Below are 15226 nucleotides of genomic sequence, written 5' to 3'. Positions count from 1 at the left end.
GCTAGAGTAGAATTTTTGACCTTCAACTAATACTTTACTATCAAACAACTATAAGGTTTATTATACACGTATATAGTTTTATCCCAAAATTTGTAGAATTTGTTGAGTTAAATTATACAATTCCACTTTTGGATCTTCATATTGATCATCGGGATTGACTTGTCCATTCCTGTCACCTTGATTTAATTGCAGCTGTGAGTTACTCATTTGTTTGATACCTGTAAGTATCGCTTCATCTTCCTTGATAAAGCTATTAAATTCGGGGCTGTTTGATTCTAATAATTGCAATATCGTCCACAATGCAATATGTTCAAATGTTGCACTTCCCAGCTCCAAAAATCTAATCAAGAAACCATGTATACCTTCGTTTGGTTGTTGCCAATTGTTCAAAATGTATTGCTTGTGGTCGGGTGATACTCTGGAACACAAATTGGCTAATGCAGCAGCCGAGTTTCCACATACTTCTCCGTTTTCAGAAAATGTTAGTGGGATCAACACGTCGATTATATGCGCTTCGTACAACTTTGGTTTCAAATCATCAGCCAATGCCAAGATTGCAAAACAAGCGCTAATTTCCAGTTGAACAGATAACGGGACTTTCAATACTAAATCCTTACATTTATCAACAGCTCCAGCTGCCAACAATGCAGTTCTATTCTTTTCACTAGATGCAGCCAAATTTCTCAAGGTGGACACTGCGTGGCATTGAATCTCTTCTGAATCGGTGTAATCCAACAAGTCGACCAATGGTTTTAAAAATCCTGCTTCAATAATTAAAGCTTCGTTCAAAGGATGGATCGATATGTTTCTAATACAAGCAACAGCTGCAAGAATCAATGGTTGGTGGTTACAAGTCAATAATTGCACCAAGTGTGGTAATCCTCCAGCTCTAACAATCTCAACTTGGTAACCACTGTCGGAGGCCAAGTTTCTCAATGCTAAAGTTGCCTGACATTGAACTCTAGGTGACGGACTATCCATCAAGTTCACCAACTGGCTAACCAACTTTGGCTCGGTATTGGCCAATTTTCTTCTGTTGGTTTCATCAACAGCAATGTTGGATAATGCTGTGGTACAGTAATACTGTACATCAGCATCATCATTGGAAAGCAATGATACTAACACAGGGACTGCCCCTGCATTTACCAACTCTTGTCTATTTTCACCCAGATGTGTCATATTCAAAAGTGCACCGGTAGCATTTCTTTGAACTCTAATGTCCTTCAGCTTGGCCAATTTTGTCAAGGGTATCAAGGCACCACTTTTTGCAATTTTAGACTTATTGTCATCTTGAGTGGCCAAATTGGTTATGCATCCAACAGCATTGCACTGAACTTCAATGTTTGTAGACATCATTTGTCTAATCAATGGCTCCAATCCACCCATTTCAACAATAAGAATTTTATTCTCCGTATTCACTGCCAAATTTCCCAAAGCACCACATGCTGCTCTTTGAACTTCTGAGTCATTAGATTGAAGCAAGATTAATATCGGTTCTAGTACATCTCGATTTACCTCTCTGACATCCTTTTCGGTTATTTCAGCAAATGCTAATGCCGCACTTCTTTGCAAGTCGATATTCTCAGAATACACCAATGTACTAAGTGCTCTTAATGGTCCATTGCTGAAAAAATCAACATCTGATCTATTTTCCAAATATTGCAACAAGGCTGATATTGCCTCTCTCTCATTTTCAGCTAATAACAATTGGTTTTGACTTCCGTCTCCGCCATGTCCGCTTAAACAACTGCAACATGCACCCATGACTTTGTTGATTCTAGTTTCTATTCAGGCTGTTTTAAAAAGTTGTTAGTAAAAGAATTGATTGTTTGCTGGCGGGGGCTGAATTCCGTGGATGTTTTGTTTCCGTTGGCGTGTTTTAGGGTAAACTCCAATGTAGCAACACAATATTTCTCTGGAGCACAGGCAGTTTGCAATCTGGCTAAAATAGTAGGTGCAAACAGAAACGAAAGTTGGTTATTGATGGATTTGGGATGAACAAAAAGTTTGCCACTGGTTTCTTGTTGATTGAAGCAGGGGTTGGGTGGGGGGACTGATTGTTTTTCTGTCGTCGTTATCGTTTTTGTCTGTTTCGATTGCGTTTAATTTCAATGTCGTCTAATTTTCAATGTCGTGTGTCAAGTGAAGTTGGTCATCTGACATTCACGCTTCTATCACGTGCATTTCACATGGGAAATCAACAAAAATTCGCTTTCAATCATAAACAACGATTCATCCCATACCATTTGCATTCTTTTACTCAACGAGTTAGCAAGTGGCTCTTTATTGCTGGAGCTTTTGGATTCACATAACGTCTCACAATGAAAATTAGTACATGGAATGATAGAACTAACGAGCTTCTGCATGTTATTGCGGACCCTTTTCTACAAGATCATAGCAAAACATGCTTGGATGAAGAAATTCAACCAGAGTTTTTCTTGAACGAATCAGACAACAAGGTTGATGCATTTCTTAAAAGCACCATCATCAAGTCTATGGACTCGTGTATTTTCCTTCCCCCAGCAATCAGAGAGCGTCAAAAACGGAAACCTGAAGAAGATTTACAGAATGAGTTAAAAGCAAAGCTTCGCCGTAGTGTGGCATCATTGCATGATACGAAAAGGGAGCCAATAGTGCCATCATTGAAAACACAAGATCAAATAGAAGAGGAGCAAATGCAACAATTTTTATCATCAGAAATGAGCCAATTGGAAATATTATCTATGCCTGAGCATTATCCAGTGAAGACACAGTCTGTGTGTTCCTTGACTGAGCTATACTATTTGACTCAAACATTAGCGTCGAGTAAACTACTACCAGGAAGTCACAAAGCCTTGACGACTGGCAACTACGAATTGGCACTTTTGGAAGGAAAGGTGGCCGTTTTATACTCTCGTATTGAGGAATTGAAGAGACAAGGTAAGTGGTCCTCAAGGCAACCAAAAAGATATCATGATCCGTTCACTTATAAAAGCAGGCTAAATAAATCTAAACACGCCTGGGATTACTTATTAGAAGAAGCAAGTTGGATGGCAGAGGACTTTCGTGAGGGAAACAAATTTAAAAAATACTGTTGTGTGATTATTGCCGATGCAGTAAATGCTTATTGGAAGCTTGGGAAGGAAGCAACTTGTGTAAAGAGGAAAGCGGTTCCACTTGTATCGGAAAACATCGAGGTAATAGTTAAAGATGATGCAAATGCATCAACCAATGCTTCTGTAAATGTTTCAGCGATTGAGGCAACTAACCATACTGTTGATCCAAGGTCGCTTTTGGAAAGCAAGGTTGACGAGTCCGAAGAATATGCAGCAAAAACAGCATCAGATGTGTTTTCATCGGTTTTTGCAAAAAACAACTCATCAGTGTTTGTCAGTCTCGAGGAGATGAACAAACATACAAAGTCAATCATCAAAACTATACCCAATCATGTGGCCCTCGAAATTAACAACAAAAGCAACAAATCTAAATCGATCGAGCCTTATGAACCACCCTTAACAGCGGTATCAAAGCTATTTTTACCATTTGAGAAAGATCAAGGTTGGCACAAGATTGTATTAAGGACAAGTTCCAATGAACGAATGAAAACAAGCAAAACACCAGAGTACCAAAAGGGCGTGTTTGGCTCGCAAGCACATCGTAAATTCCATTATCTTAAACCTCCAAAGCCACCATTGTTGGCCAACATAGAGCTTAGATCTCCTACAATCTGGCTGCCAGAAGATGACAAGAGGCTTATACACTATGTTGCAGAATTTTGTTTCAATTGGGATCTTATCGCTGAGCATGTCCAAGTGGGCTCCTTCGCGCCTAGTTTGAGTAAGTATGAGTCCAATATTGAGAGAAGAACTCCATGGCAATGCTTTGAGAGGTATATTCAACTAAACCAAAAGTTTCAATTCTCGGATATGAAAGGCAGCTACGCATTTCATGCTCAGCAATGGCTCGAACAGGCTCACAAAACTCAGCTGACAACCAAAAGAAGAGTTTCTCCGCTTGGTGTAGGATCTGACTCGATGCAAAGAGGACATCGGAAATTGAGGTGGGCTTCAATGTTTGATGCCATGCGCAAGGCAATGAAGAAGAGAGAAATCGCACTTGCCAAGATGAATCACCGCCGGGGCACCACGGATATGCAGCAAAACGTTCAACCAGGTGCAGTCGTCAATGGCGATAAGCGTGCCAACACTAGCAAAACTCCAACGCCTGCAGAGTTGTCGAATTTGAAGTATGAGCGAGACAAGTCAATCCAGCAGAGCTCGCGAACCCGTCTTATGGCAGCTGTGGCCCAACAACAACAACAACAACAACAACAACATCAGCAGCAGCAGCAGCAGCAGCAGCAGCAGCAACAGCAGCAACAGCAACAACAACATCAGCCAAACCAGCAGCATCCGCAGCAGCGGCAGAATCAACAACAACAACATCCTCATCATTCACAGCAGCAACCACAACCACAACAGCAACACCATCCATTGCCGCCTCAGCAAATACCTCAACAGCAGCAACTACCTCAACAACAGCACCTCCAACAGCAACTCCCACAGCATGCTCAACTTACACCTCAACAGCATCATCCTCAAGCTCCTCCGATGCAACAACCCCGCATGGTACCTCCAGCCCGACAAATGGATCAGAGACCTCAGCCCAATCATCACCAACTCCAGCAGTTGCAACAAATCCAGCAAATGCAGATTCAGCAACAACAACAGCTTCAGCAGTTGCAACAGCAGCAACGACAACAGCATTCCCAACAACAATACACACCACATCTGCAGCTGCAGCTGCAGCTGCAACTGCCGGTATTACAGCAACAACAAATTATGCTGCAACGCCCACATCTGCAACCGCAACAAGCTCATGCGCAACAACAGGTGCAGAATCGATTTCAGAACCAACCACAATATGTGCAGGCTAACTCTCCTGACTTCCTGTCAAATGCTCCAACCCCTCGCCCTGAGCAAATTTTACAAAGGGCTCAACGTGCTGCTTTGAATGGGCTATCCTCCCAAACGCAAGCCACAGTTAGGGATGTCCAATATCCTCAAAACCAAATAAAGTTTCCCACGACTAAAGATGGGAAACAATTAACTAACGAGCAGATACATCAATTGTTGCAGATGGAAAAACAAAGAAGACTCTTGCAGCAGCAGCAACAACAACAACAACAACAACAGCTACAGCAGCCACAGCAGCAACAACAACAACCACAGCCACAACCACAACCACAACTACAGAATGTGGACATTCAACCTTCCCCAAACATGGGGATTGCTTCCCATCCGCAAGCTCCGATATCTCCTCAAGTTCAGCAGCAACATCACCAAGCAAACATCAACAATGCGACATTGCCTATTGGATCGCCAAATTTACAGTATCTGCCAAACAAAACAGATAATCAGAATCCTGGCGTCTATTATCAAAGACTGGCGCAACAACCCGTGCCTCAAGTACAAAATGTGCTGCCCAATCCTCAACAAAAACCGATACCACAACAAGCACGCCAACAACGACCAAGAATTCAGTTTCCACCGGCGCAAATATCGGCAATCATTAACTCAATACAAACCCAGAACCCCAATTATACCAAAGAGCAGGTGACAAAGTTGGCAGCTCAGTACTTGAATAGTCTTCATCAGCAGGCTCAAAACAGAGCAAACAAGAATGCGCAAGCACATGTACAAAGTGGTGTTCCTCTACAGCAGGGTCAGCAATTTCGTGATGCCAACACTGGAGGGAACACCAGCACGAGCGCAACTGCAAGTCCTCAACTGAGTCATATACATCCACAAAGTCAAGGTCAATAAATTGAGGCGTATATATAGACAAATAACGATACTGATGTGTAGTTTCAGGTGTTTTGGTGCTACAATTGATTTTTGACTCCTATTAAGATTCTACATATATGGGGGCCAGTTTGGCAAACTCGAGTAGGCTAATCTTATCGATGGCTTCCTTTTAGGTGGTATCTACAACTATTTGAGCATCACAATTGAGGAGTTTTATTTTTGATATTTAGTATTCTATTCGTTTCTGACATAATATAAACTGGTTTTGATTTTCTTTTTTTTCTTTTTTTGCATCAACAAATTTCCACATCCCATCGCCAAGCGTCCAAACAACAATGTCTTTAACAGAAACAAATCTCGATGATACTTTGCCTCTCTTGGGCAGAGGAAAAGTCCGTGATATATATCAAATCGACCCGTCTACTTTATTGTTTGTTGCTACAGATCGTATATCTGCTTATGATGTCATCATGGAAAACGGTATCACCGACAAGGGGAAATTGTTGACCAAGCTTTCTGAGTTTTGGTTTGATTTTTTACCCATTGAAAACCACTTGATCAAGAAAGATATTTTTCAAGAATATCCACGATTGGAAAAATATAGGGATCAGTTGCAAGATCGTGCATTGATAGTGCGTAAATTGAAACTTATTCCATTGGAAGTGATCGTTAGAGGCTACATCACTGGATCCGCGTGGAAAGAGTACAAAAAACTGAAAACAGTTCACGGATTGCCGATAGATGAGGAATTGGTGGAATCACAAGAGTTCAAAACACCAATTTTCACTCCCTCTACAAAAGCAGAACAAGGAGAGCACGATGAAAACATCTCGCCTGCTGAAGCTGCCAAGATTGTTGGGCAAGATTTATGCGACAGATTGGAAAAGACGGCAATTGATTTGTACGTACAGGCAAAAGAGTATGCCAAAACCAAAGGTATAATTATCGCTGATACAAAGTTTGAATTTGGATTAGATGAAAACAATGATATTGTTTTGGTCGATGAGGTTTTAACTCCGGATTCGTCAAGATTTTGGAATGCCAGCACATACGAAGTTGGAAAATCGCAAGATTCGTACGACAAACAATTTTTAAGAGATTGGCTAACTAGTAATGGCTTGAATGGTAAAGAAGGAGTTAAAATGACGGACGAGATCGTCGAAAAGACTAGAGAAAAATACATTGAGGCGTATGAGCAATTGACTGGTGATAAATGGAAATGAGTGGTTACGAACGGACTAATTTATACGGTATTTTCGTATTTCCATATTTTTTTGTCGTTCGTATTCGTCAGTAACTCGAAACTTTGGAGTTTCGGTGGTGTTAAGATTCTTCATTCGTAGAATGTTCAAATCTTCAAAATCTCTTGGTCCTCGAGGTCTTGATTTCAAACGATCATTCACTTCTTTTTCAACAACTGTCCAGAACTCCTTTTGGTATGCTAAACGTACCTCTTTTGCTTCTAAATCAAGTGCTTGCTTTTTAAGATTGAATTCTTCAATCATGGTATCCTCTACTTTATCCAACTGGCTCTCTTTATCGTTAATTTTTTTTTCACGTTCACTCAATTTCAACTCCTTTTCTTTGCATCTGTTTTCTCGTAATTGTATAAATTGATCTTTCTTTTTCAACTCTTCGCTTTTGTTAATTAGTTCATATTTCAACGTGTTTAGAGTTTGATTGTACTCTTTCAACTCCATCTCTTTACGTAAAAACTTTATGCTCAATGAGTTTATCAAGTCATAACATGTAGGACGAAGGTCCGGGTCGACCGTTATGCATTCTCTAATGATGGATCGCAATTGCACAGAGTAAAAATCTGATATTGGTGGAAACGTCCCGCGTTTAATTTTTGCTTGAAGTTGTAAATGAGTCTTTGCCTGGAATGGCGGTTGTTGATTACACAATTCGTACAAGACACAACCTAGAGACCAGACATCACAAACTGGCAGGTAGGGTTCATCCATTAACACCTCGGGAGACATATAGTACGGAGTTCCGACATAAGTTTTGGCAAAGTCATTGGACGTAGTCAACATCTTTGCCAATCCGAAATCACCAACCTTGAGCACACCGTGCTCGAGAAAGATATTGTCTGGCTTGATATCACGATGAATAATTACTGAATCTGAGTTGATCTGAGGCATATCGATACCATCATGCGAAGAGCTATTGAACAAGTCCACTTTTGGAGCGTCTGATCCATAATGGCATCTATACAATGCTGACAAGGTTTGTACCAAGACTTGCCATATAAACTCCTCGGGTACATTTTCTTTATTGTTTTTGAAATCCTTGATTAATTGAGATAAATCACCCCCTGAACAGTACTCCATGTATATATGAATAGTTTTGGAGTTGATTATATGATCATGTTTGTAGTATCTCACAATGTTTCTATGATTCAATTCCTTCAATATGCGTAGTTCTGATATGATTTGGTTTCTTTCTTGAGAATTCATAGACTTGTACTCAATCTCTTTGCGAACAAGAATGGAATTGTCTAGCTTATTGCGAACCTTGCGTACGGTCCCATACGAGCCTTTGCCAATCACTTCAAGCGGCTCATAATCACTGCTCATGATTACTGTGGTAATGGTCAGTCGGGTATTCTAGTGAACGAAAGAAGTATACTTCAAAAAGTTGGTTTTGAAATTTTCAAAATACTGCAAAAAAATTTCTCAATTTGGTGAAAATGAAAACAAATACACAAAGACATAACCTAACCAGCGCAAGACCCCAAATGAGATGCGCTTTGATGGAGAAAATGAAAAGGTTCAACTCATGATTAATGTTATTATCGCAGCTATATGGTACTCCTACATAATGAAGGCGCTTACGCCCATTTTCCTAACACACTCATAAGCACTAATCCAGCAATTAAGGCGATCAAAGCGAACGAAGTATGAACCACCCCCGCATGGCGCAAGTTTCCAAACAACCAGTCATGTGCCCACATCTCAATCAACCCTGTCCACAACAAGACACCAGCTGAAAAAGAGTCCAATGTACCTAATGCAATAATGGTGGATGGGTCATTACCATTGAATTCGTGAAGTGTACCAATACCAATGGCCATACCCACAGGAGTGATGATTGCAAATACAGCCGCCATGAGAATCTTTAACCATACAGAGTCTCTCAACTCTATAATTCTTGAACCCAACGCCAACCCTTCGAAAAATTGGTGGAATACAATGACAATGAATAAGGTGATAAAATAAGAATCAGCAGCTACAACCAACGTGATACCAATCAAAATTGAATGGAAAACGATACCTGCTTCAAGAATGACCACTGAAAGTTTGTCATGCATCGCTTTGGAAGATCCATTGAGCGACGTTGTTTCTTCTTCATCCGACACTGTTTTAGTAGCTTCATTTATAACAGCATCATCTTCAGATGCATTTTCCTTTGAACCAGCGAGTTTGCTCAAACGGTAAGACAAAAATCGATAAGCAATATACTCAATTACAAAGGCAATGAATATGCCCGCCATAGTTATTGAAGCGCCAGTACCTTCATAGGCTAAATGAATACATTCGTTTGACCACATCAAAAAAGCATGGGTCATTAAATGAACCAATGCAGTGGAAATAACAACACCAGTACCAAACTGTTTGACTATTGTAATGATTATATTTTCAGAAGATATTTTAAAAAATGAACGCAAGACCAATGGGCCAAAAGATCCGATTGCACTTGTGACCAATATAACGAATAAAAGTCCAATTCTTAACGGAATATCATAATCCCGATCTACTCTTTCACAAGTTTCTCCATCAGCTCCATGTACGGTGTTTCCGTTTTCGTCCACACAATGTTCAACACCTGCGTGGAAATGACATGATACACCTGACGTTGAGCTTGATTCGGAAGTAGTAGTGCTTGCTTCATTGACTCTGACAAATTGTAATTCCTCGTCACCATTTTTACAGTGAACCTCAGTACCATGCAAATGACATCCTGTATAGTTTGATTGCGGATTGTCTTGTTTAGGTTCAATATAACCTTCTTTACCATCCCAATCGATACAATATTGAACATCACCATGCATGTGACAGCCGGTCACAGTAGTGTTCGAAGTACTGTGTCCATGGTCGTGCTCATCCTCATCGTCATCTTCCACCCTGACAAATTGCAATTCCTCGTCACCGTTTTTACAGTGAACCTCAGTACCATGCAAATGACATCCTGTATAGTTTGATTGTGGATTGTCTTGTTTAGGTTCAATATAACCTTCTTTGCCATCCCAACCGATACAATATTGAACATCACCATGCATGTGACAGCCAGTCACAGTAGTGTTTGAGGCACCTTCTTCATGCTCATGGTCATGCTCCTCGTCTGCCCTGACAAATTGCAATTCCTCGTCACCGTTTTTACAGTGAACCTCAGTACCATGCAAATGACATCCTGTATAGTTTGATTGTGGGTTGTCTTGTTTAGGTTCAATATAACCTTCTTTACCATCCCAATCGATACAATATTGAACATCACCATGCATGTGACAACCAGTCACAGTAGTGTTTGAGGCACCTTCTTCATGCTCATGGTCATGTTCCTCGTCTGCCCTGACAGTTAGCGTCACTAATTGTTCCCCCAAGTTGATTCTCTCTTTCACTGCATTAGCACAAATTTGGGTTGCAAGAAGTGCTATAATCGGAACACTCGTCAATCCAGTAAACTTCATCCTATGAGCTGTGAATCTTGTTTGTTGGCTGGTTGAGAACCTATCTGAAAATTTGGCATTGAAGTGATTGTCTCGTACCGCCAGTTATATAGTATCTTGATAACCACTATCATTACTAGATGGGGGAACTCATTTCAATTTAATTCAATGATGATGCCAAGCAAAAATCGAGGTGAACTCTTCATTTAAATAATTATGACCATTAAATTTAGCGAGGATCTCTCTCTCTCTCATTCAAGGAATGGTTGCAGAACAGCTCTCGAGTTGGGCCATTTGTTATTCGGAACTTGCACAAATGGGAATATAAGCGGCAATCGAATTAACATTTAGTCTTTTCTTCTCTTTTTTTTTTTCTTGGAACCTTAAAAATATTGAAAGCAACTTGGAGGTAAGTATTGAGACAATTTCATAACTTTATACCTGCTGTCTGAATACCCGTGGCCACGGTGTAGCTCACATCACCTGGCACTTGCATAGGACAGCCCGTGCTGTGGCCCTTGCATGTTTTACAAAACACAATTGAATAAGAAGATGGTTTTCAAACAAGATTTAAAGTTGGTGATATTTACGAATATATTTTCTTGGAATTCTGCAACAATGGCATATAACCACCAAGGTGAAATTTTTTCTTACGTTAAGCCACAAATATGACACAAAGAATACGATTTCGTTAAAAAGTTGAGGCAAAGTAGTGTGTAATGCCGTGCTTGTAAGCTTCCATAATCAGATTTGCAAAGTTGGTCTGAATGTAGATCCCAACAATGTAACGCCAGAAAATCCTGCATAAAGTTGAAACAAGAAGGGGAACCCTGCTGGAAGACAGTATCATTAATTGTTTTGAATTGAGTACAATGTGACTAACAATTTCGGTACGCTGAACACAACTTTGGTAATATATATCATCTACTTGAGTGAACCATTCAAACAGAATTCAGTCACGCCAAATAGGGAAAAAACACTTTGTAAAACTCATCACCTCAATGGGTGAATTTACAAGAAGTTAAAATCTTGAAAAGCTTACTTGACTTTTGATTAAGTCTAGGTGAGTCAAGGGGCAACTGATGTACACATATAAAATCTAAGAGTGGGAAAAATTCAAAATACCTGACCATATACCAACAGAGAATAATCAAGTGCAGTGCGTACATTGTATACTCCCTAGGAACATGCAAGGCCTGTTATCAAGGAAGAGAGAAAACCAAGAGACACCATCAACAATACAACTTTGTTAGACAAGTGGGCTGTACAAGGTGTCAATGTATTTGATACACATCGAAACCATCAACTTGAAGTAAGTACGAGTATTGGTGAAGTTGTAAAAGATTGTTCACGAAAATGATCACGTTTTTATGCAGTGCTCAAGTTATTTTTCTTTGTTAGCGCTTAACCATGTAAAGTACCCACTTCGTGGGCACTTTCGTGAATAAACGCATCTGATTTACGGAGACCCTATTCATTAGTAGAAGTTTCTCTCACCTCGTCCTTGAAAAAGCGGGTAGAAATTCTTTCTCTTCTCGACCCAAGTTTCGTAGTACCCCCGACGCGCGAGGTACGTCCATTTTCGTGAATAATCTTATTATTTTTATATATTTGTGTTGTATAAATATGAAGTAAGAAGATGTGTGGATAGTAGTATGTACACTAGTATATCTACTGGCGCTGCTATGAATGTATTATGTCAGATATCGGTGGACTTAGTATTGAGTTATCCATGTAAATGGACTTTCTAATAAGGAAATAGTTGATAAACAGGATAGCACATTAAGGTGTGATTGTAATCTATAAGTCAGTGGCTAACTAACTGCACCATTGAAAAGATGTAAGTATAAGTATTTGTGAAGTTAGTGTATAGTTTCTCTTATACTTGATCTTAGGTTGCAAAATGTTTCCTGCGCTACCAGTTGATTCCTAAAATTAAAAAAACGCGAAGAACAAACAAAAGAAGCAAAGTTACACAAACACCAATGTACACGCGTGTTGAGGAACAACAATCAATTTTCGAAATGTCAACTGATTAACCACCACTACTCTTCTTCTTCTTTTGTATTCTATTTCCATTCATTCGATAAGGCCATGTCATCCAATATAGATGTCCGGTTTTCCGGCACTGGCAATGAGAAGCAGTTTATCAGACAATTACATGAAAAAGATGCGTCCACCATTAGATTCATCGACCACAACAAGGATTATTTCACATGTTTGGAATCTGATGCTGAGTTAATTGCAGATGAAATTTACAAAACAAGATCAGTCATCAAGACTTCTGATAAAACAAAGTATGTCACGATTTCACCACAAGTTTTTCAGAATGTTTTGAAATTTTGTTTATTGGAGAAGCAATTTAGGGTGGAGATTTACCACAATAGAACTTATCAGTTGTTGGTTAGTGGTACTGCTGGTAATCTCGAAAGCATAAGCAAAGAGTATGGTATAAATTTTGAGTTTCATGATTGTTCCAACTCTTCTATTGCTGCAATCAAGATACACGGAAATTCTGTTGGTGTTTGTATTATTGAAGACAACAAGGTAGATCTTTGTGAATTTGAAGACAATGAGTTGTATTCCAATTTAGAAGGGTTATTGTTGCAATTTGGTATAAAAGAAGTTGTTTTGCCTAATTTGTCTGACAAGAAACTTTTGCAAGTGATTAACAAGATTAGCAACATTGTTGTCAGTACAATTTCGGCTTTCAATACTAAAAATATTGAGCAAGATTTGGTGAAGTTATTAGAAGAAGACAACCTTCAAATGGTGTTTTCATCAAAAGGTATGAAGTTGACAGAATACTCACTTTCGTTATCGTCTTGCAATGCGCTAATTGTTTACTTGGAATTACTTGAAAATGATTCGAAAAACTTCACCATCAATAAGTATGACCTATCAGCTTATATGAGATTGGATTCTTCTACAATCAAGGCATTGAATGTGTTTCCTGAGTTCAAGTCTACTTCGATAAACTCCATTTTTGAACTTCTCAACAAGTCCAAAACACCCGGGGGTTCCAGGTTGTTGTCCCAATGGTTAAAGCAACCTTTAACCAACGTTGATGCAATTGAAGAGCGTCAAGCTTTGGTTCAATTATTAATGGAGGACGCAAGTTTGAGAGTAGCCGTGCAAAACGTCTTGACACAAGTGCCCGATATCAAGAGATTGTTGAAGAAAATGTCAATATCAATTGGCAAGATTGGTAATGAAAATAAGAAATTGGAGGACTTGGTCAGGTTGTACCAATTGGTGTTAGTGTTGCCTGAATTGGTTGACGTTTTGAAAGGTCGAGATGACTTGGTTACCAAATACTGGTTAGATCCAATATCCAAGCATCACCAATTACTACTTAAATTTCAAGAGCTTGTTGAAACGACCGTTGATCTCAAAGGGTTGAATGATTTACATTCCAATTTTGACATTAGACCCGAGTTCGATGCTTCATTGGTTTCAATAAATGAAAGAAAGCAATCCTCACTCAAACAAATTAAGCAATTACATTTGCAGATTGCTGATAATTTGAATATGGATCTGGAAAAAAAATTAAAACTAGAGCAACATCAGCAGCACGGATATTGTCTAAGACTCACTAGAAATGATTCAGTTGTGTTGCGTAATAATAAAAACTACATTGAATTGCAAACCGTCAAAGCTGGTGTTTATTTCACCACTGCTCAAATGAGAAAATTGTCTCAAGTGTACGCCAATTCATGTGATGAGTACAATATCAAACAACGGGAATTAATTAGGGAAGTGCTTTCAATTTCATTAACTTATCAAGGGGTCTTTTCTGCATTGAGCTTGGATCTTTCTCACTTGGATGTGATTGCAAGTTTTGCCAATGTAGCGTTACTTGCACCAACAACATTCACCAAACCCAAATTAATCCCCATGCATGCAAAAGAAAGAAGAATTAAACTTAACGATTCGAGACACCCTTTGCTTGAAGTGCAAGATGATGTAGACTTTATTCCAAATGACGTGCTGATGGGTGATAAATTTTTCAACATTATAACTGGACCAAACATGGGAGGTAAGTCCACATACTTAAAACAAATCGCCACTACTGGACTAATGGCTCAAGTTGGATCATTTATCCCTGCAGAACCCGGTGCAGAGTTGCCGGTTTTTGATGCCATTTTATCGCGTGTGGGTGCTGGTGATTCACAATTAAAAGGGTTGTCGACATTTATGATTGAAATGTTGGAGACGTCGTCGATATTGGCTACAGCCACGTCAAACTCATTATTGATTATTGACGAATTGGGAAGGGGGACCTCGACTTATGATGGGTTTGGACTCGCCTGGTCGATTCTGGAGCATCTTATTCAACACAAGAAATGTTTTGCTCTATTTGCCACCCATTTCCATGAGTTGAATAAGTTAGCTGAAAAATATCCGAATTCAGTTGAGAATCTACACGTTGTTGCTTATGTGGAAAACAAGGATGACATTACCTTGATGTATAAAATTGAACCTGGTATTTCCTCCAAATCGTTTGGTATAAATGTGGCTGAAATGGTAAAGTTCCCAACCAAGATTATCAATATGGCAAAAAGGAAAGCTGATGAGCTACAGAATAACGAAAATTTGAAAAAGAGTCGTGTTGAAGTAAAGCAAGAAGTAGAGCAATTAAAGTCGGTGTTGCGAAAGTGGAGAGAGGAGAACCATCATGATGTACCAACAGCAAGTGAGAGTTTAAAACAGTTGCTAAAAAGTACATCCAATCAATACATTTCCGAATTGATACAAACTTTGTGAG

At 39.4% G+C, this 15226-nt stretch overlaps 6 protein-coding genes across 6 annotated transcripts; 3 read left to right on the top strand and 3 right to left on the bottom strand. All coding sequences in view use genetic code 12, as the record gives it.

The window, feature by feature from the left end:
* Window positions 1-78: 78 nt before the first annotated feature.
* VAC8 (protein anchor) lies at window positions 79-1764 on the bottom strand (the record flags this gene model as incomplete). The annotated part of the gene is made up of 1 exon (XM_036810421.1): window positions 79-1764. The coding sequence occupies one exon, from the start codon at window positions 1762-1764 to the stop codon at window positions 79-81; it is 1686 nt and encodes a 561-aa protein (XP_036666960.1).
* Window positions 1765-2321: 557 nt separating this feature from the next.
* On the top strand, window positions 2322-5804 carry VID21 (Vid21p; the record flags this gene model as incomplete). Its single annotated transcript, XM_036810420.1, has 1 exon — window positions 2322-5804. The coding sequence occupies one exon, from the start codon at window positions 2322-2324 to the stop codon at window positions 5802-5804; it is 3483 nt and encodes a 1160-aa protein (XP_036666959.1).
* A 317-nt stretch (window positions 5805-6121) lies between these two features.
* On the top strand, window positions 6122-7009 carry ADE1 (phosphoribosylaminoimidazolesuccinocarboxamide synthase; the record flags this gene model as incomplete). The annotated part of the gene is made up of 1 exon (XM_036810419.1): window positions 6122-7009. One exon carries the CDS (start codon window positions 6122-6124, stop codon window positions 7007-7009), a length of 888 nt encoding a protein of 295 aa, XP_036666958.1.
* Window positions 7010-7024: 15 nt separating this feature from the next.
* KIN3 (serine/threonine protein kinase) lies at window positions 7025-8368 on the bottom strand (the record flags this gene model as incomplete). The annotated part of the gene is made up of 1 exon (XM_036810418.1): window positions 7025-8368. The coding sequence occupies one exon, from the start codon at window positions 8366-8368 to the stop codon at window positions 7025-7027; it is 1344 nt and encodes a 447-aa protein (XP_036666957.1).
* Window positions 8369-8622: 254 nt separating this feature from the next.
* On the bottom strand, window positions 8623-10479 carry ZRT1 (Zrt1p; the record flags this gene model as incomplete). The annotated part of the gene is made up of 1 exon (XM_036810417.1): window positions 8623-10479. One exon carries the CDS (start codon window positions 10477-10479, stop codon window positions 8623-8625), a length of 1857 nt encoding a protein of 618 aa, XP_036666956.1.
* A 2073-nt stretch (window positions 10480-12552) lies between these two features.
* MSH2 (mismatch repair ATPase) lies at window positions 12553-15225 on the top strand (the record flags this gene model as incomplete). The annotated part of the gene is made up of 1 exon (XM_036810416.1): window positions 12553-15225. The coding sequence occupies one exon, from the start codon at window positions 12553-12555 to the stop codon at window positions 15223-15225; it is 2673 nt and encodes an 890-aa protein (XP_036666955.1).
* Between the last annotated feature and the right edge of the window lies 1 nt (window position 15226).

The sequence above is a fragment of the Candida parapsilosis genome, contig 006139, assembly GCF_000182765.1.
Source record: "Candida parapsilosis strain CDC317 annotated contig 006139".
NCBI classification, from domain to species: domain Eukaryota; kingdom Fungi; phylum Ascomycota; class Pichiomycetes; order Serinales; family Debaryomycetaceae; genus Lodderomyces; species Lodderomyces parapsilosis.
This window is presented reverse-complemented; position numbering and strand designations above follow the sequence as displayed.